A 21,218-nucleotide genomic window follows, 5' to 3' on the forward strand; every position below is an offset into this window, starting at 1 on the left:
ATTAAGACTAGTTTAGCATGTCACGCACATTAAGACTAGTTTAGCACGTCACGCACATTAAGATTAGATGTTTAGAATGTCACACACATTAAGACTAGTTTAGCACGTCACACACATTAAGACTAGTTTAGCACGTCACACATTAAGACTAGTTTAGCATGTCACACACATTAAGACTAGTTGTTTAGCACGTCACACACATTAAGACTAGTTGTTAAGCATGTCACACACATTAAGACTAGTTTAGCACGTCACTGTCTTCCACTTTGGTCAATAATGCCTGCAAAGTCCCCTGCAGAGGACTAGATGGGTATTTAGGATCACTGGGGATCAGGACTAGATGGGTATTTGGTGTAGGTCAATAATAAGCAGGGCGTTACACAAGTTGGTACTTTAGACTATTATGACTGACTGGATGCTCACGAGATGGGTATTTGATTCCATGTGTTGTCCATTTGTAGTAGGCAGTATGATAGACGATGTCAGTATGATAGATGAGGAGGGCATCATGTTTTGTCCACTCACTTGTAAAAGACTGTGACTGGGACAAATGGTTTGTGACTGGGACAAGTAGATCATGACCAGGACACGCAGATCATGACTGGGACATGTAGATCATGACCAGGACATGTAGATCATGACTGGGACAAGTAGATCATAAGTAGATCATGACAGAGACCGGTAGATTGTTTAGGCTGGCATGAGGTCTAATGTGTCCTCTGCATTGTAGCTTGAATGTTATTCGTCATTTTTGTGAGCGGCTTTGGATGAGCGTGTCTGCTAAATGAATATACATGCAAATAGATGAAGGACTGGATGCTCACTGGATGATGAACATGGGGTGAACGTGTGTGGCTACTCACCGATGACATCGGGGTCACTAGACGATGAGATGGGCATAGGGTGTTTTGGGCTACTCACTTTCAATGTCTGTGATGGCGTTGTAGGGTGTTTTGGGCTACTCACTTTCGTATGCAGCGGTGGCACGTTGTAGGGGTTTTGGGCTACTCACCGCATTACAGTAATACGTGGTGGCGTTGTAGGGTGTTTTGGGCTACTCACTCGTAATACCCGGTGGCGCGTTGTAGGGTGTTTTGGGCTACTCACTCATACAGTAAAACGTGGTGGCGCGTTGTAGGGTGTTGTGGCTACTCACTCGTAATATCCGGTTGGCGCGTTGTAGGGTGTCCCTGACGTCGGGGTCACTAGACGATGAGATGGGCATGGGGTGGTGAAGGGTGGTGTGGCTACTCACTCGAAATATGCGGTGGCGCGCTGTAGGGTGGTGTGGCTACTCACTCGTAATATGCAGTGGCACGTCGAAGGGTGTGTGTGTTTGTGGCTACTCACTCGTAATATGTGGAGGCGCGTTGTAGTGTGTGTGTGTGTTGTGGCTACTCACTCGTAATATGCGGTGGCGCGTTGTAGGGTGTCCCTGACGTCGGGGGGCAGGTCCCCAGGGTCCAGCGAGCATCCCCACAGTTGCTGCTTGCCCTTGGCATGGAACACGTTCCCAATGTTGTACAGCGCCCTCGCCTCCCCCACCTGGGCCATCACACACACACACACAAGCATGCAAGCATGAGAGAGAGAGGGGTGAGAGATAGATAGAGAGAGATAGATAGACAGAGAGAGAGAGAGAAGCATATGCCTTCTCAGGTTCCTCTATATCTTCTTGTCTGTTCAAAACAAACGACAGTATAAACCAGTGAACTGATGCAAGGGTGGCGGGTGCAGTGGCCTCACCTTGTCGCCCTGTTCTTGGGAGATGTCCAGATGCCTCTGGCAGCACACCGCCGCCTCGTCAAACCTCCCCAGTACCTTCAGCGTGTTGCCCAGGTTGCCGCTGGCTTTGCCCTCGCCGATCCGGTCCCCTATCGTCCTGAGGGGGGTCAGAGGAGGGTCAGAGTAGGAGGTTTACGTAAGGGATAATGGACGACACGGCATTGTGTGGCTGCATTACCACGCTCTAGGTGGTAATGCAGCCACAACACAAAGTGTCCGGGTCCTGTTTGCCCTGTCAGGATAATGTCCGATAATGACTGGCAGGTAGTGCAGTACAGAAACTGAAACTACAGCAAAGGTGTGAAGATATCGGAAAAAACAAGCACAACACAATATGAAATTCAAGCAAGCGGTGGTGTAGTCCAGTAGGTGATGCCTGAGGGCACTCGTACAAGCCAGACAGGATGTCTGCTGTGGTGGGCGGGCAACGTACTGAATCAATTTGACTTCCAAACCAGCATCAAGGCCTCCAGTCTTGTTTATTCAAATCTGAATTAACCAACAGCACTGCAAAGCTTGTGTAAACACAAAACCAAAAGCCTTTCTCTCTTTTTCTGTAAAAATCTTTTTTTATCATTTTGTATTTTTTATAGTCTGGTTTCCACTCTTTTTTACATGATCATGTGTATGATTAAATGTCTCATTTCATGTAACCGTCTTGCGCCCTAATGAAACTCAACAAATAGTTGATCACAAAAAAAAATACAGAAGCCCATCTCCTCAGCATAAATCATGCATATTACTTTAATGCAATTGTGCAAGCTTGGTGTAAGAACTGCCACGATATTTCATCTAATCAAATTCAGGATTCAAGGATTTTCCTAAGCATAAGGATTTCATTACCAATGGATTTCATTAAATCACAAAGCTCCTCACATGTAATCACATCTCCATGCACACATGAGTAACTTAATCCTGATGCTGAGCACTTCTTGTGGCTTGTGGCGCTAATGCAACATCTACCGTGCACCAATCAGTCAAGTATGAGGTTAGTAATACCCGTGAGTGACAAACTAAAAGGTCCAGAAGTATGCCAAACCACCACAACAAGACTAGAACCTTCTATGCCCTCGTATGTCGAACCACCACAACAAGACTAGAACCTTCTATGCCCTCGTATGCCGAACCACCACAACAAGACTAGAACCTTCTATGCCCTCATATGCCAAACCACCACAACAAGACTAGAACCTTTTACGCCCTCGTAATATGCCAAACCACCTCAACAAGACTAGAACCTTCTATGCCCTTGTAATATGCCAAACCACCTCAACAAGACTAGAACCTTCTATGCCCTCATATGCCAAACCACCTCAACAAGACTAGAACCTTCTATGCCCTTGTAATATGCCAAACCACCTCAACAAGACTAGAACCTTCTATGCCCTTGTATGCCAAACCACCACAACAAGAACCTTCTATGCCCTCGTATGCCAAACCACCACAACAAGACTAGAACCTTCTACGCCCTCGTATGCCAAACCACCTCAACAAGACTAGAACCTTGGCCATTTCATTCATATGCATACCACCCCTTGCAATGCAAGTCTACAGGATAGTATTTAAATAAATGAAGCTTGATTGATTGGTTGACAGATTCACATATTGGTTAATTGATTGATTGGTTGATTGGTTTTGATTGCTTGGTTGATTAACTGATTGACAGATTATATTGGTTAATTGGTTGATTGGTTTTGATTGCTTGGTTGATTGATATTTTACCCATCTGATTTCAGCGCTGTGGCTTTGCCCTGTGCCCTCAGACCGTATGGCACTAACCTGGCGAGGGTGAGGTTGTGGGCACTAACCTGGCGAGGGTGAGGGCACTAACCTGGCAAGGGTGAGGGTGAGGTCGTGGCCGTATGGCACTAACCTGGTGAGGGTGTGGTCGTGGGCACTAACCTGGCAAGGGGAGGGTGAGGTCGTGGCCGTATGGCACTAACCTGGTGAGGGTGTGGTCGTGGGCACTAACCTGGTGAGGGTGAGGTCGTGGCCTATGGCACTAACCGGGTGAGGGCGTGGCGGTGTGGCACTAACCTGGCGAGGGTGAGGTCGTGGCCGTATGGCACTAACCTGGCAAGGGTGAGGGCGTGGGCACTAACCTGGCGAGGGTGAGGTCGTGGGCACTAACCTGGACGAGGGTGAGGGTGAGGTTGTGGCGGTGTGGCACTAACCTGGCGAGGGTGAGGGCGTGGGCACTAACCTGGCGAGGGTGAGGGCGAGGGCACTAACCTGGTGAGGGTGAGGTCGTGGGAACTAACCTGGCAAGGGTGAGGTTGTGGCGGTGTGGCACTAACCTGGCGAGGGTGAGGGCGTGGGCACTAACCTGGCGAGGGTGAGGGCACTAACCTGGCGAGGTGAGGGTGAGGGCGTGGGCACTAACCTGGCGAGGGTGAGGTCGTGGCGGTGGTACTCCAGCGCTTTGCCGTACTCCTTCAGGTAGAAGTAGGCATTGCCCAGCTGGCTGTAGATGGCGCTCAAGGTCTTCAGGTCCTCCGTGCCCACCTGCACTGCTGCCTCGAAGAATGCCGTGCCCCCTTTGAAGTCTCCCGCCTTACACAGCCGCTCGCCCTCCAGGGCCAACTCCAGACACGAGGCTTCCATCCTGGGTGGAGAGAAGAACGGAGAGAGAGAATAGAGAGGGAAAGAGAGAGAAGGAGGGGGGGAGACAGAGATGGAGGAGGGGAGGACAGTTAGTCTCACTGCTATGACACTTTACCCCCCGAGAGTCCCTCTTACCCTCTTAGGATAGACAAACTCATGAGAAAAGTGCCCAACAGAAAGTTAGATGCTAATAAGGTCGAACGGCAGGGATATGACCTTGCACACCAGACTTTATTTTAAGCCGGCATGATGCAGCGAGCAAAACCATTTCACTGCTCTCCTAATCAACCACATGTGTGACGGCCTAAGAGATTCAGATCGGGTTCTAAAGAAAAGTTGCACATGCTGTGGTGAACTATGCAGTGGGATTGTTTAAAAGTTTAAAAGGGTTGAACTTGTCACGCAGACAGGCTACAGCGGTGAAGTCTGAAAACACAGACTACAGTAGTGAAGTCTGAAAACACAGGCTACAGTAATGAAGACTGAAAACACAGGCTACAGCAGTGAAGTCTATAAACACAGGCTACAGTAGTGAAGTCAGTGTCCTTTACTGCTTTTCACTCAGGTGTGTGTGTGTGTGTGTGTGTGTGTTTACTCAAGTCATCTGATTGGGCTCTGATCAGCGCAACACCACTCCACCACCAGGAGCCAGAACAAAAGTGCATTGTGGGTATGGTTGCTGTAGAAACAGGTCAGAATGCTTGTTTTTTCTCTGTAAGGAAAGAACAGAAGATTCTCTCTCTCTCCCTCCCTCTCTCTCTCTCCCTCCCTCTCTCTCTCCCTCTCTCTCTCTCTCTCTCTCTCCCTCTCTCTCTCCCTCTCTGCTTGCCTGCTCTTGCCTTGGTTTCCATAGAAACTGTGTTAGTTGGAGGAAAGTTCAGTGAGAGTGAATGCTCAGTGGTTCGGTGGGATCTTCTTTCCACATGAAATATTAGCTGTTCATTTCAGCTCTTAGACAAACGCTGACAAAGCCGACGCTCTAAAACCACAGAAACAAGCAGGGTGAAGTTGGTGGGAACGTTTTTAAATGTATGCATTTTCTCAGAATGAGAACAGTCGTAGTAGCAGTAACAGTCGTAGACCAGATCCTCTGGTTTCTAACTTTAGCAACACATGGTAACTTTGACCCTATGACACAAACATACACACAAACACGCTCTTCAGAGAGAGAGAAAGAGCGAGAGAGAGACACACACAAACACACACATACGCACAAACAGAGAGAGAGTGAGAGAGAGAGAGACACACACACACAAACACACACACACATACGCACAAACAGAGAGAGAGAGACACACACACAAACATACGCACAAACACGCACAAACAGAGAGAAAGAGAGAGAGAGAGAAAGAGAGACACACACACACACACAAACAGTTCAGTTTATTCTTCAGACAGAGGACTTCTGAATGATCACGAGAGCTGCCCCAAACCAAGAGCATTCCAGACCAGGCAGCAGACCAGAGCTCTGATGGTTCAGTCTAAAATTTTTATTATAATCAGAAACATGCCTCCACTGTCTCTCTCTGTGTGAGTGTGAGTGTGTGTGTGTGTGTGTGTGTGTGTGTGTGTGAGAGAGAGAGAGAGTGTGAGCATGTGTGTGTGAGAGAAAGAGAGAGTGTGAGTGTGTGTGTGTATGTGTGTTCTTTCCCTCCACAAACAGGCCTCAGCCCTCCAGACCGCACACACACACACACACACACACACACACACACACACACACTCGGGGAGTGAAAAAGCTCCTATTTACCCCCAGCATCTGTACAGTGTGTCACTCACGCTTGGTCAACATATCATAGGTAAGCACCTCACAGCTAACGGAGTGCGCTCCAGTGTCACAGCAGCCCAATCAGTGTAGATTTGAGTGTGGATTAGCCTTGAGCAGCCTGAGAGGATTAGCCTAGCCTACACACGGTACCACACACACACACAGGAGATGTCATCACAGCGTGATGTACGTGTGCTAGCCACACACACACAGGAAGTGGACATGAATGGGGCTGTATGGTGATGAAGAAACACACAGTGCACACAAGCTAGACCACCATACACACACATACAGAGAAACAGTGAGGGAGAGAGAGAGAGAGAGAAAGAAAGAGAGAAAGAGAGAGGGAGGGGGGGTGAGAGAGAGAGAAAAAAAGAAAGAGAGAGGGATAGAGAACGAGAGAGAGAAGTATAAGTATATATACTCTTTTGATCCCGTGAGGGAAATTTGTCTCTGCATTTATCCCAATCTGTGAATTAGTGAAACACACTCAGCACACAGTGAGCACACAGTGAGGTGAAGCACACACTAATCCCGGCGCAGTGAGCTGCCTGCAACAACTGCGGCGCTCAGGGAGCAGTGAGGGGTTAGGTGCCTTGCTCAAGGGCAGTTCGGCCATGTCTACTAGTCGGGGTTCGAACCGGCAATCCTCCGGATACAAGTCCGAAGTGCTAACCAGTAGGCCACGACTGCCCCCAAGCTGGTGGGCTGTGCTGGACCGTGACAGGCTAGTGGGTTGTGTTGAGGGGGGGGAGTGTGAGAGAGAGAAAGAAAGAGAGAGGGGGGAGAGAGGGGGTGTGAGAGAGACCACATAAACACACAGTACTAGCTTGCAGCATCTATAAAATGCATCGCTAAAGGTTTCTAACAAAAACTAACATGCCCCTGCATTTGCTGAAGATCTCTGTACATACACACACACACACACACACACACACACACACACACACACACACACACATATGCACACACACACACATATGCACACACACACACATTTGCACATACACACACACACACACACATATGCACACACACACACGCACACCTCCTCCCCCCCTGTGTACCTGCGCTTGAGTTTGGCTCTGCTCTTCTCCACGTACAGTTCCAGCTCTCGCCTAAGTGGTTTCAGAGTGACCCGCGGCCGAGGCCCACAGTGGACCAGCCGACACATCGCCCTCTCGGACTCGCTCAAAGGACAGGCCTCCACAGACATGCTGGCCGCTGCCGCCAGTCCCCCCCCCCACTTACAAAACACACTCACACACCACACAGAGGCTGGCAATGAGGGAGGAGAGAGCTTTAACCTCCCCCTATACAAAACACAAGCACACAAACAGCTGTTCTAGAACATACAAGCCCAAAGTCTAGAATACAGCTGCTGGAGTTCTAGAACGCCACTGCCGGGCTGTTCCTGGGTCAGGTGAGATTGATGAGTAAGCGTGATTGGCGACTCAGCAGACTCGGTGTGATTCGCTGCAGTCTTGGCCCGAGTCCAAGCTGAGTGACCGCTTCGCAGCCTCCCTGTGCACTGTGTTCCTGTCACACACAAAGCCACTGCTCCAAAGTTCCACCGCCGTCCAGGGAATCGGCTGGACCCTCTCTCAGGACGTGTCCAGAACAGTAGCCGTGATAATGAATCCAAGTTAATTCAAACTTAGATTAGCCAGCACAGTGAAGAGACAGTCATCCATCTTTTCTCTCCCTCTCTCTCTCTGCTCCAAAGTGTTCTGGTCTCTGAGAGCCGCCCAGCGCAGCGCCTCACAGTCCCAGGTGCAGTAGCCCAGCCTCCCATAGATCTCTGTGGGTCTCTCTGCGGGTCGCTAAGCCTTCATCCTGAGCGACAGCAGGCGGCAGCTGTGCGTGACGCCATGGCGACGCCACGGAGATGTGCGGAGACACGCAGCGAGAGTCTGTCTAAATCCCTGTCAAGGACGCCCTGCAGGCTGGACAGCTCCACCTAATCCTGCCCCATGCTGATCCCCAGCCCCAGTAGCCGGCCGGCAGTTTACCTGGAACCCCAGGTGTCTCTGCAGCCCCACGGCTGTCTCGGGGAGGGGGCAAATCGACCTCCCCAGGAATAGCTACATTCTCTTCATAATGCATAATGAGTCCTGATTGCAGACACCACAGGTGTGGCGGGGGAACAGGTGTGCTGAAAGGTACGCGTGAGTCAGCTGGGAGACCAGGTCATTCTTTGGGGACGCTTCTCTCTGTGACTGGTGACCGGGTGCAGCACGTCATCAGAGACCCCATATACTTCCTGTTTAAATGCAGCACGTCATCAGAGACCCCATATACTTCCTGTTTAAATGCAGCACGTCATCAGAGACCCCATATACTTCCTGTTTATGTTACGCATGTTGTACGCGTCCCTCTGTGACTGGTGACCAGATGCAGCACCCGTATACTTCCTGTTTACGTTACGCATGTTGTACTGTCTATGGGAGTGTGTAAAGACTGCAGGACTGGACAGAACAATGATGCCATGGAATGATCTTTCTCTCAAGTGCCATGGAACATTTGAAGTTGATATACATCTAGGTTTTTATTTTCTGACCAAAGGACAAACATGCTGTATGATTTATTCTCTTTCCATACACTCTGTGTTTTCATTGGCTTCAGCATGAGAGCTTTACACACAAAAGAACATTCCATAAACACAGGTAGTAGAACCATTTCCATAAACAGTGTATTTGAACCTAAAAGAACTCAGTCGGTGTCAGGTGACACACAGCACAGAACTGACTTATTGCTCATACATGTTCTGACATTAGAAAGGATCTACAAAGAAAGGTCAATGAGTTCCTGTGTGTGTGTGTGTGTGTGTGTGTGTGTGTGTGTGTGTGTGTGTGTGTGTGTGTGTGTGTGTATGTGTGCGTGTGTGTGTGTGCATGTGTGTGTATGTGTGTGTATCTGGGGGGGTGCCTGGTCTTATCTGGGCCTTTGCACAGTGTTACACCCCTTTAAGACTCTTTGTGTTAAATCTAGATTAGCTCCTCTAGAGAGGACTCTGCACCCGCATGTCAAAACAACGTCTCCCAGCACATGACCACAACACACCAGCTGACACTATGGGGGCAGTGCTGCATAATCTCCAGTTCCGAACAATGCAGCACGACATTTTAACTTCTCTCATTAAGAGCAATGCAGCACAACATTTTAACTTCTCTCATTAAGAGCAATGCAGCACAACATTTTAACTTCTCTCATTAAGAGCAATGCAGCACAACATTTTAACTTCTCTCATTAAGAGCAATGCAGCACAACATTTTAACTTATTAATCTCTCATTTAGAGCAATGCAGCACGACTTTTTAATTGATTAGGATATGGAGATAAATGAGTCATAGTGATTAGCAACTGATTGGTTGAACCAAAGATCCTTGATTACTAGCACTGCTCTAACCCTCTCTGGTTGAACTCGATGGTTGAGAAGTATAAAAACGTTCCTTGCCTTCCTTACATGAATACATTATAAATAATAAAATGTCAAAGTAAGGGAAATTATTAATTATGAATCAATTATTAATTAGCATCATTAAGCATTGTCAAGCATCATTAATCATCACTAAGTTAAGCAATTGTACCATCATCTCGACTGAATTGCTTCACTTACTGCAATCTTAGCACAAATGAAATCCAAGATACAGTAATTAGAAATATAATTTAAAAAAAGTTCCACATCTGTGCTGGGAATGGATGTCTAGCTCTGTCTCATTACTGCAGAACTGCACTGGGTAGAGTTTCCCTGGCCTGTTTGTGTAGTATGAAGTGTTTCTAATAGTGTGATGGGTAGAGTTTCCCTGGCCTGTTTGTGCAGTACGAAGTGTTTCTAATAGTGTGATGGGTAGACCACAGTGGCCCATACACCGGGCTTCTGGGACTAGTGTTTGGCCGGCATTAACATTGCTGAGCTGCACGAGGACTTGAAGCAGCCCAAGCAAAGGAGGGCTTGCTTTTTAGTCTTGTGCAAATAGCAGACAAGCACAGAAGGGGAAAGGACAGTGAAAGGCAGGTTTAAATGCCTGTGTAGCCTGTGTCTGTCTAATGAGGGGGGTGGGGCATAGACAATTAAGCAATCTGGCACCAGTGTAGTGCTACTTAAAGCAACACCAAAGAGTTTTTTGCACCTTAAAATAATGTTTCCAAAATCGTTTCAGTGGTTCATCAACTCGTAACAGGGTGAACGGCACTTCTGCATTAAACCCATGGCCCTCTTCGGCTATAACCGCACTATGTAAGTTTGCCAGATCGGGTAGCAGATCTGTAGTTCGATGGAATGAGACATAAGAGACTACAAATTTGACTTGCATCTGAAGTAGCAATACATCGTACTTTCATAAAATCATGCAACATATTCTACCTTGTCTGTGGACATTGTTATTTGCAAAGCCGGTGCTGGATAAACAAATAGTGCGTTTGACAGAGGAAAAGTTCTTTGGTGTTGCTTTAAGAGGGGCAGCAGCCAGTAGCAATGTAGACGCCACTGGTGTAGCCCCTGCCTGTGCTATCGTCAGGTATGCGGTCTCCCTGTACATTTCTGGTTTTCTGTCATGTATATTGTGGTTTCATTGTTTAATCTTCTGTGTTTTGTTCTTTTAGGCAGCACAGTCATGCTGGTGGGGTAACATGGGTCGTGCTGCTGTCTTGTCTTGTCTTGGTTTTGCTTTGGTTATTTTATGTTTAGTTTTTGTGTTGCCTGTCTTGTCCTTCTGTTTGTGTAACTTTTATGTTTATTTAGTAGGGAGGTGGCTCTGAGGGGGACTAGTCTAAGCACACGTGTGGTGTGGTTTTGTGTATTGCTTATCACTTTGCAGTGTGCCTTTGCTGTGTAACAGGTGAGCCTTTCTTTATGCTTGCATGTAAAATATTTGTGTGGACGTCCATAGTTGCCACCCTCAGATCCCCACTGCCCAACCGTTTGTGTATTAATAAATCCTTTGCTTTCCTGGAATCATGTCTCCACTGTGTAATTACGAACCTGAAAGAGCTGTCTCAGTTTAGAGGTACGATCTCTTAAAGATTCCCTGATGCATTAGGCCTCAGGGTGGCGTAGTCAGACTGTGATTGGCCCTTTGACCCTTCCTATGGATCACCCTGTTACACCTGCATGATTACTCCGGCCAAAGATGGCACCTACACCAACAAATAATATTTGCTTAACTCTGATGTCCACATACCGACAAAGTCCACGGGGACGTATCATTTGCTGTGAAAAATGCTTCCATGTGCTGTTTTGACTAGAAGATTTTGAATTTGGCTTACTGTGCACATTAGATCCCCTGACAAAATGAAACAATCCAATGAAGATTGGATCTATTCTTCACACGTCTGAAGGGCTATAAATATCTTTCAAATGCCAGACAACCAATATTGTTAAAAAGCAGCATTAAAGGAACCGTATGTAAGAAAAATATTTCAATTAATCATAAAATGGCCCTGATATGTCACTAGACATTAAGAAATCATGTTCATTTCAAATACTTATATCACTGACAACAGTAGTCCAGCCAGGATATTGTCATTTTAAAAGTTGCAGCCCTCAACTGTTGTTGATGTTGTGTTTTGTCATGTCATGTCATGTTGTGTTTTGGCCTGATGCCCAATGACCATCTCCAACCCCTATGCATCATGTAAAGGAACATGCTAACACCTGTCTAAATGACCATCTCCTATCTGCATTAAAGGAACATGCTAACACCTGTCTAAATTTGACCATCTCCTATCTGCATTATGGTTCATGCTAACACCTGTCTAAATAATCATCTCCAACCCCTATGCATCATGGAACATGCTAACACCTGTCTAAATGACCATCTCAACCCCAATGCATCATGTAAAGGAACATGCTAACACCTGTCTAAATGACCATCTCCTATCTGCATTAAAGGAACATGCTAACACCTGTCTAAATGACCATCTCCTATCTGCATTAAAGGAACATGCTAACACCTGTCTAAATAATCATCTCCAACCCCTATGCATCATGTAAAGGAACATGCTAACACCTGTCTAAATGACCATCTCCAACCCCAATGCATCATGTAAAGGAACATGCTAACACCTGTCTAAATGACCATCTCCTATCTGCATTAAAGGAACATGCTAACACCTGTCTAAATAACTATCTCCAACCCCTTATGCATCATGTCTATCTGCATTAAAGGAACATGATAACTTTTTGTGAGATGAGCTAATTTGCTGTGTACCCCAGTGTTAGATAAGAGGATGCATTCACAACACTTCTCTTCTCTGTGCATGCAATACGCCAGTCTGACACTGTTAGCATAATTCACTGGAAGTGGGCAAGACCAGCTAGTCTATGGCATCCTTTTAGCTACGCTAGACCAGCTAGTCTATGGCGTCCGTTTAGCTATGCAAGACCAGGCATTCTATGGCGTCCGTTAAGCTATGCTAGACCAGCTAGTCTATGGCGTCCGTTTAGCTACGCAAGACCAGGCAGTCCATGGCATCCGTTTAGCTATACGCTAGACCAGGTAGTCTATGGCGTCCGCTTATCTACACTAGACCAGCTAGTCTATGGCGTCCGTTTAGCTACGCTAGACCAGGTTGTCTATGCCGTCCGTTTAGCTACGCTAGACCAGGTAGTCTTTCCAGAGGAAGACAACAGAGTATTTCAAAATGGCCCGAGTGGGTTAAACTCTCACAGAGAAAGACCTGGTGAGGAAAGTGAAAAAGTGCTCATGCTGGACAGGAGAGATGGTCGGAGGGGACAGGGGGGTAGAAAAGAGAAAGAATAGAGACATAGAGGATGAATGACGTAGAGAATGACAGAGTGTGTGTGTGTGTGTGTGTGTGTGTGTGTGTGTGTGTGTGTGTATGTGTGTGTGTGTGAATGAGTGTGTGTGTGTGAGTGTGTGTGTGTGAGTGTGTGTGTGTGTGTGTGTGCGTGCGTGTGTGTGTGTGTGTGTGTGTGTGTGTGTGTGTCGTGAGTGAGGTGTGTGTATGTGTGTGTGTGTGAGTGAGGTCAAAAAGTGTGTGTATGTATGTGTGTGTGTATGTATGTGTGTGTGTATGTGTGAGTGTGAGTGAGTGGGTGGGTGTGTGTGTATGTGTGTTTGGCCTCAGTTGCTCTCCCTCCCTGGCTGCTGGATGAGACTGAATGCCTGTGGCTGACCCTGGCATGAGCTGTGTCCCTGAGTCCAGCTGTAATTGGCCCGTTTGGAGCCGCACTCCATAATTACATGCCTGCGGTCGCAGTGAGACGGCACATGTGGGTTTGCACCGTTGCCATGGCAGCCAGTGATGGCTGGCCTCTGCTCGCTGTTGGACGGGAAGTGGGCTGTGGACAGAAGGATGTGCTTCCTGAGTGCCGACACCTGAGTGACAACACAGCATGCCTGCACACCCACTGCTGACCTGTCCAGCAGCTCGGAGGTGAACGGGGAACCCTTTCAATCTTTCGTCTCAGTTACATTCTAAAACCTTATATGCTTCTGCTCTTGAAACTAACAAACTAATCTTCGGTTACGTTCTAAACCCTTTCAAAACTAACGGGGAACCCTTTCAATCTTTCGTTTCAGTTACATTCTAAAACCTTATATGCTTCTGCTCTAACTTGCAAACTAACGGGGAACCCTTTCAATCTTTCGTCTCAGTTACATTCTAAAACCTCAAATGCTTTTGCTCTGACTTGCTAACTAACCCTAAATCTGGTGTTTCTGAAAAGTGCTGTCTGATGCTGTTGTAATGTTGCAGTCTGAAGCTGCTTTCAAATATTGTGTGCTGTGTGTTGTGCTGTGAGAGTGTCGTAAAACAGATCATTTGAACAGCCTCTGAGTGTGGAGTCATTGTCCGGATTGGAGCCGGATTGGGGCCGGATTAGGGCCGGATCGGTGGCGTTGATGGCTGATACAGAAGAAATCTGCTCTGGGTGCTTATTCACACTTTATCGAGTGAGTAATGATCGGTTGCCACGGAAACAGAATCCAAAGAAATTCTTCTCTGTCTCTTCTCGCTCTCTCACTTAGACACACACACACACACACATGCACACACACACACACATGTTCCTCTTTGCTTCCGTATCCACCTCTCTAACTTGGATCAGTGTAATCAGGTTACATCAGTAAAGCCTGCATTACTGCTGTGAGTATTCTAGTATGGTGGTCAGAGGCATGCTTACACTCTGGTCATGAGATCTACAAATGAGTTCTGTGATTTCCTTAACAGGCTTTGGTGTGATGGCCCTGAAGCAATGGCAGGTTTCAGGTATCCTAAGAGATCCTCAAAGAGGCAGCCAGAGAGCTGACTAGTTGTGGCTGATGAACTTGATCACGCACGCACACACATACACACACGCACACACACACACACACACACACTGACTAGCTGACTAGTTGTGGCTGATGAACTTGATCACGCACGCACACACACACACACGCACACACACACACACACACACACTGACTAGCTGACTAGTTGTGGCTGATAAACTTGATCACACACACACACACACACACTGACTAGCTGACTAGTTGTGGCTGATGAACTTACCTGAACTGCAGCAGTTGGCCTGCCCTGCCACTCTCTAGTTGCCAACGGTGATTCATTTGATTGTGTCAGTATGCTGTGAGAGTTGTTTTGAGATTTTCAGTTTTGTGTGCCTTGATCATACACACTGTGTCTAGAGAATAGCCTGAGCAGCTAGTTGGAAAAACAGACAGCTTTGTTCCCCATTCACATGACTGTGTGCCATCACAACAAATCTGTAGGGTGCCTTGAGGTCACCTACAGTATACTGTAGAAAACATCAAAAAGTGACGTATTGTTGCTGTAATCATGCAGGCATCACTGACCAGCTCTGGGGAAGGGAACGGCAGTAAATTAGTCCAACATCCATGTGAGACATTCAGTAAACATCCACAGCGGACCTTTTTGGGTGGTTTTGTGCTTTGTTTTCAGAGGATCTACTGAGCGATGCCGCCTGACCCTATGATCTGGCCAGCGCTGCCCGTCTCGTCTGCGCTGTCTGGTCCCTGAGTGGCGTGCGTCAGATCTCACAGCGAGATGACGCCTGATTAAAAGCTCTCTTTTGTGCAGCGGGGGTTTGAAGCACCTCTCACTGTCGCATCCACACCCCTGCTATTGTGGAGCTTGCGAGAGGACAGCATATGCAAAAAGACACGGCGCTCTCGCTCTCTCTCTCTCTCTCTCTCTCACTCTCTCTCTCTCTCTCTCTCTCTCTTCTGCAGTGTTTGTAAAGATTTAAGCTGCCTGAGTGCAACTCCAAATTTCAAATAAAAGATCAGCACCAAGCTTAGTAATGAACAACTCTGCACCCAACAACATGGTGCTGTCTGAACAACTCTGCACCCAACAACATGGTGCTGTCTGAACAACTCTGCACCCAACAACATGGTGCTGTCAAACAACTATCACTGGGGCTGCAAAAATATGCAGAGTGAGTCTTTGGTCAAAGTGTGGCCAAAATACCCCTAAACATAATAGGCCGTTATTCAGAGTACTAACAGAGTAGGATTTGACAGAGTAAATGGTGGGGAGGGCAATTTGGGGAGGGTATTGGGGGTAGTTGTGTAGAACAGTGATCAAAACAGTGGGGTTCAACCACTTTCACAGACAGGCACAGAGGGGGCATAAAGAACAACGGACAGTGTACACACACAGTGAAACATGAGGCCACTGAAACAATATGGCCAATTCCGGGTTGATTTGGGTAATATTTTGGGTGGATTTGGACAATGTTCTAATTTAGTATCTCTGCTCTTGGTTGATTTAGGTGATGTTCTGGGTTGATTTAGACAATGTTCTGTTTAGTATCCCTGCTCGGGCTCCAAACTACATTTATTGCGCAGACACACCTGAGCACTACACCTCTACACCTCTGTGACCCATGTCTGTGTGTAAAAGGTCAATACCGGCCTGTTTCCCTCAAGATCCCTCCAGCCTAGCAGGGCCCCCGGGATCTATCAGGGTCAGAGCTTAAGGTGATGGATCAGGGAGATGTGTAGTGTAGTGTAGTGTAGTGATGGAGCAGGGAGATGTGTAGTGTAGTGATGGAGCAGGGAGATGTGTAGTGTAGTGTAGTGATGGAGCAGGGAGATGTGTGTAGTGTAGTGTAGTGATGGAGCAGGGAGATGGTGTAGTGTAGTGATGGGAGCAGGGGAGATGTGTAGTGTAGTGATGGAGCAGGGAGATGTGTAGTGTAGTGTAGTGTAGTGATGGAGCAGGGAGATGTGTAGTGTAGTGTAGTATAGTGGGATGGAGCAGGGAGATGTGTAGTGTAGTGTAGTATAGTGATGGAGCAGGGAGATGTGTAGTGTAGTGTAGTGATGGAGCAGGGAGATGTGTAGTGTAGTGGATGATGGAGGGAGATGTGTAGTGTAGTGATGGGATGCAGGGAGAGATAGTGTAGTGGATGGAGTGTAGTGTAGTAGGAGCAGGGTAGTGTAGTGTATGGAGCAGGGGAGATGTTGTGTAGTGTAGTGATGGAGCAGGGAGATGTGTGTAGTGTAGTGTAGTGATGGAGCAGGGAGATGTGTAGTGTAGTGATGGAGCAGGGAGATGTGTAGTGTAGTGTAGTATAGTGATGGAGCAGGGAGATGTGTAGTGTAGTGTAGTGTGGTGATGGAGCAGGGAGATGTGTAGTGTAGTGATGGAACAGGGAGATGTGTAGTGTAGTATAGTGATGGAGCAGGGAGATGTGTAGTGTAGTGTAGTGTAGTGATGGAGCAGGGAGATGTGTAGTGTAGTGATGGAGCAGGGAGATGTGTAGTGTAGTGTAGTGTAGTGATGGAGCAGGGAGATGTGTAGTGTAGTGTAGTGATGGAGCAGGGAGATGTGTAGTGTAGTGATGGAGCAGGGAGATGTGTAGTGTAGTGATGGAGCAGGGAGATGTGTAGTGTAGTGATGGAGCAGGGAGATGTGTAGTGTAGTGTAGTGTAGTGATGGAGCAGGGAGATGTAGTGTAGTATAGTGATGGAGCAGGGAGATGTGTAGTGTAGGGAGATGTGTAGTGTAGTGTAGTGATGGAGCAGGGGAGAGGTGTAGTGTAAGTGTAGTGATGGAGCAGGGAGATGTGTAGTGTAGTGTAGTGATGGAGTGGGATGGTAGTGGTAGTGGGAGATGTGTGATGTGTGGTGAGTGATGGAGCAGGGAGATGTGTAGTGTAGTGTGGGGAGCAGGGAGATGTATAGTGTAGTGTAGTGTAGTGTAGTATAGTGATGGAGCAGGGAGATGTGTAGTGTAGTGTAGTGATGGAGCAGGGAGATGTGTAGTGTAGTGTGGTGATGGAGCAGGGAGATGTGTAGTGTAGTGTAGTGTAGTGTAGTGTGATGTGATGGAGTAGTGATGGATGGGTAGTGTAGTGTATGAAACAGGGGAGATGTAGTGTAGTGATGGATCAGGGATATGTGTAGTGTAGTGATGGATCAGGGAGATGTGTAGTGTAGTGTAGTGATGGATCAGGGAGATGTGTAGTGTAGTGTAGTATAGTGATGGAGCAGGGAGATGTGTAGTGTAGTGTAGTGATGGAGCAGGGAGATGTGTAGTGTAGTGTAGTGTAGTGTAGTGATGGAGCAGGGAGATGTGAGTGTAGTGTAGTGTAGTGATGGAGCAGGGAGATGTGTAGTGTAGTGTAGTGATGGAGCAGGGAGATGTGTAGTGTAGTGTAGTGTAGTGATGGAGCAGGGAGATGTGTAGTGTAGTGTAGTATAGTGATGGATCAGGGATATGTGTAGTGTAGTGATGGATCAGGGAGATGTGTAGTGTAGTGTAGTATAGTGTGGGAGTGGGAGATGTAGTATAGTGTAGTGATGGAGTGGGATGGATCCAAGGGGGGAGATGTGGTGTAGTGTAGTGATGGAGCAGGGAGATGTGTAGTGTAGTGTAGTGTCTGAGGAGCAGGGAGATGTGTAGTGTAGTGTGTCTGGGGAGCAGGGGGGAGCAGCAGTATCCAAGAAAAGCAAATGGGTTGTCACTACCACTGTTAATGGGCAAACTGCTCTGGGAGATGAATAATTTAAAATTTTTATCAATGAAAGCAATAGCTTAATGTGTTAGTACTGAGAAGTGGTTATGTATGCTGGGGCAGCAACTCTACCGGGATCTTCCTGCAACACAAGGACAAATACAAAGGCAAATGCAGTAACTACACAAATAATGAAACTGCGAAGATGATGCCTTTAAAGTTTTTTATGGTGATCGGCCGAATGTGTTGTAGATTACTGGTAAGATCTTCAACACAAGACAGAACAGCCACAAAGCTCATTTGAAATGCATTCTTACTGCGGTTTGCCTTGTTATGGCAGAGGTAGATTGGTTCTCTAGTGTATGGATAGCTCAGCTAGCCAATGGTGGAGGACAGGGAAGAGAAACTAGCTGTCCTTTATCCCTGAGATACCCTGACCGAGGAGGACACCATTTTAATATCAACTCAAGGCCTGTCATCCTCAAAGACCCATAAACACACACACACACACACACAAACACTCATACATCTTCTCTGTTACACACAAACACTGTAGTCATCCCAGTCAAAAGCAATGCAAACTACACACACAAACACACCCTCACTCTAAAACACACACACACACCCTCACTCTAAAAAAACACACACACACACACACACACACCACCCTCAGGCACGGATGGCAGTAGGACACAGAGAGTGATGCCACAATGCCCTCCGGTGTTCCATCAGAAGCTAACTGATGCCCTGTCTGTGATGTCGCCATGACAGCCTGCGTCCAAATAACACAAACAAACTCTGTGGCCGTTTGCTTTTGTGTGTCTGTTTGTGTGTCTGTTTTGTGTGTGTGTGTGTCTGTTTGTGTGTCTGTTTTGTGTGTGTGTGTGTGTGTGTGTATGAGCATGAGAAGCAGTGTGTGTGTGTGTGTGTACTGACCACACCTCACTAAAAGCATAAAAGCACCATGCAGGCACAGCACACACTGTTCGTAGATGTCACATCACATGAATCAACAGCACATTCTGACTTCCTCTCCATTTCTTACTCACTCAGAGAGGAATAACTGCTCTCTCTCTCTCCCTCTCTCTCTCTCTCTCTCCCTCTCTCTCTCTCTCACTCTCCCTCTCACTCTCACACTCTCAGTTCACAGCAGACAGGCTTCATGGTGTCTTCTGGTTTCCTTGTTTGGTTTCACTATCGAACAAACACACAAAGCCAACGTTGTGTGTGTTCATGTGTGTGTGTGTGCACTTGTTAGTATGTGAACACTCTAGAGCGAAAGCTGTAACTTGTGTGTTCATGTGTGTTCATGTGTGTGTATGTGTGTGTGCTTGTTAGTATGTGAATGTATAACACTCTAGAGCGAAAGCTGTAACTTGTGTGTGTTCATGTGTGGTGTGTGTGTGTGTGTGCTTGTTAGTATGTGAATGTATAACACTCTAGAGAGAAAGCTGTAACTTGTGTGCGTTCGTGTGTGTGTGTGTGTGTGTGTGTGTGTGTGCTTGTTAGTATGTGAATGTATAACACTCTAGAGCGAAAGCTGTAACTTTCTGGGTGACATGGAGAGAAACAGTGCTGGTCATTCATTACACAGACCTAAAGGCCAAAGAGCACGGTGAATGAGAAATGGACAGAGAGAGAAAGAGAGAGAGAGAGCAGGGTGAAAGAATGAGAGATGGGCAGAGAGAGAGAGAGAAAGAGAGCAGGGTGAAAGAATGAGAGATGGGCAGAGAGAGAGAGAGAAAGAGAGCAGGGTGAAAGAATGAGAGATGGGCAGAGAGAGAGAGAGAGCGCTGAAACAGCATATTACATGAACTGCTGGATATATGCAAACTCTAGATCAAAAGCGCCATTAAGAAGACAGAAGACCATGGTGCTTGTGTATTTTAGAAAACAAAGGCAAGAGGACAGATAGAGGGAGAAGGTAAAAAAGAGAGAGAGAGAGGGAGAGAGAAACAGATGAGTATTAGCAGTCGCAGCACACACTCCCAGCTGTGCTTCAGACCTGCCACGCAGTCTCCCACCCATATGCACAAGTTATGCTCCCACAAGTCTGTTCTCTCTCTCTCCCTCTGTGTCTGCTGTGCCTCTGGAGCTACAGGCTGGCTTTCCTGTCACTCTTCCCCAGCCCTCAAAGCTCCTCAGCTGGGAGCAACTCCCTCTGGATCTCCCTCTCCCGCTCGGCTCCATCCACAGCCCCTCCTAAGACCTGCGGAAAAGCCGGCAGTCCCCCTCTGTCTCCGCCGTTCCCTCCCTCTCTCTCTCCCTCCCTCTCTCTCTCCCTCCCCCCCTCTCTTCTCCACAAACAACAGGATCACCCCACGTCCAGATCGAGCGGCTCCTCTAGTGCCTTTCTCCCCCTTCCCCCGACGGCCGTCTCGGCACTTCCTACCTCGAGTGCAGCCTCTTGCTGGCCAGGTCCTGCTCCACGCTGTTAGCCGCCGACTGAGCCATGGGGCTACGTCCACTCAGCCGCCTTCCACAGTCCAGTCAGTACAGCCCAGCTGCTCAAATCTTCTCCGTCCTACCGTGAGGAATATATCTCTCCTCTCTCTTCCTCTCTTTCACTCCTCTCTCTCTCTCTCTCTCTCGCTGTCTTCTCTACACGATGGCAATGGCAGCTGCTGAGGAAGTGAGGTATTGAGCAAATAAGCCATAAAAAGAAAGCCCCTCCCCCAGCCGTGACATCACAGGCCACACAGCCATGCACGAGTGAAAGAAAACAGCTACTGGCTGAACTGGAGCGGAGTCGCCACTGTGTGTGTGTGTGTGTGTGTGTGTGTGTGTGTGTGTGTGTGTATGTGTGTGTGTTTATGTCAGACAGTGTCTTTTCCTATCATACGATGCAAACCCTCACACCCACACACACACACCCGCAAGCACACATTTTTAGCAGATGCTGAGAACATTCCCACAGATTTCCACTCGGATTTCTCCACATGAATATTTAGAGGCTGTAAGATTCTCTCTCTCTCTCCCTGGAGCATGCCCAAGATGCTCCCTCTCCCTCTCCCTCTCCCTCTCTCTCCCTCTCTCCTCTCCTCTCTCTCTCCTCCCTCCTCTCTCTCCCCTCTCCCTCTCCCTCTCCCCTCCCTCCCTCCTCTCT

The 21,218-nt window shown here is 47.6% G+C and overlaps 1 protein-coding gene across 1 annotated transcript in view; it reads right to left on the reverse strand.

Annotated features, from left to right (window-relative positions):
* gpsm1b (G protein signaling modulator 1b) overlaps nt 1–20,721 on the reverse strand; it is a 69,655-nt gene extending 48,934 nt beyond the window's left edge. Inside the window, 4 exon segments of the mRNA XM_048258754.1 lie at nt 1,403–1,545; nt 1,747–1,882; nt 4,169–4,390; nt 20,505–20,721. Of these exon segments, the coding sequence (XP_048114711.1) occupies nt 1,403–1,545; nt 1,747–1,882; nt 4,169–4,390; nt 20,505–20,566 (563 nt within the window). The 5' untranslated portion in view covers nt 20,567–20,721.
* Nucleotides 20,722–21,218: the final 497 nt, after the last annotated feature.

This window comes from Alosa alosa, chromosome 12 (assembly GCF_017589495.1).
Source record: "Alosa alosa isolate M-15738 ecotype Scorff River chromosome 12, AALO_Geno_1.1, whole genome shotgun sequence".
NCBI classification, from domain to species: domain Eukaryota; kingdom Metazoa; phylum Chordata; class Actinopteri; order Clupeiformes; family Clupeidae; genus Alosa; species Alosa alosa.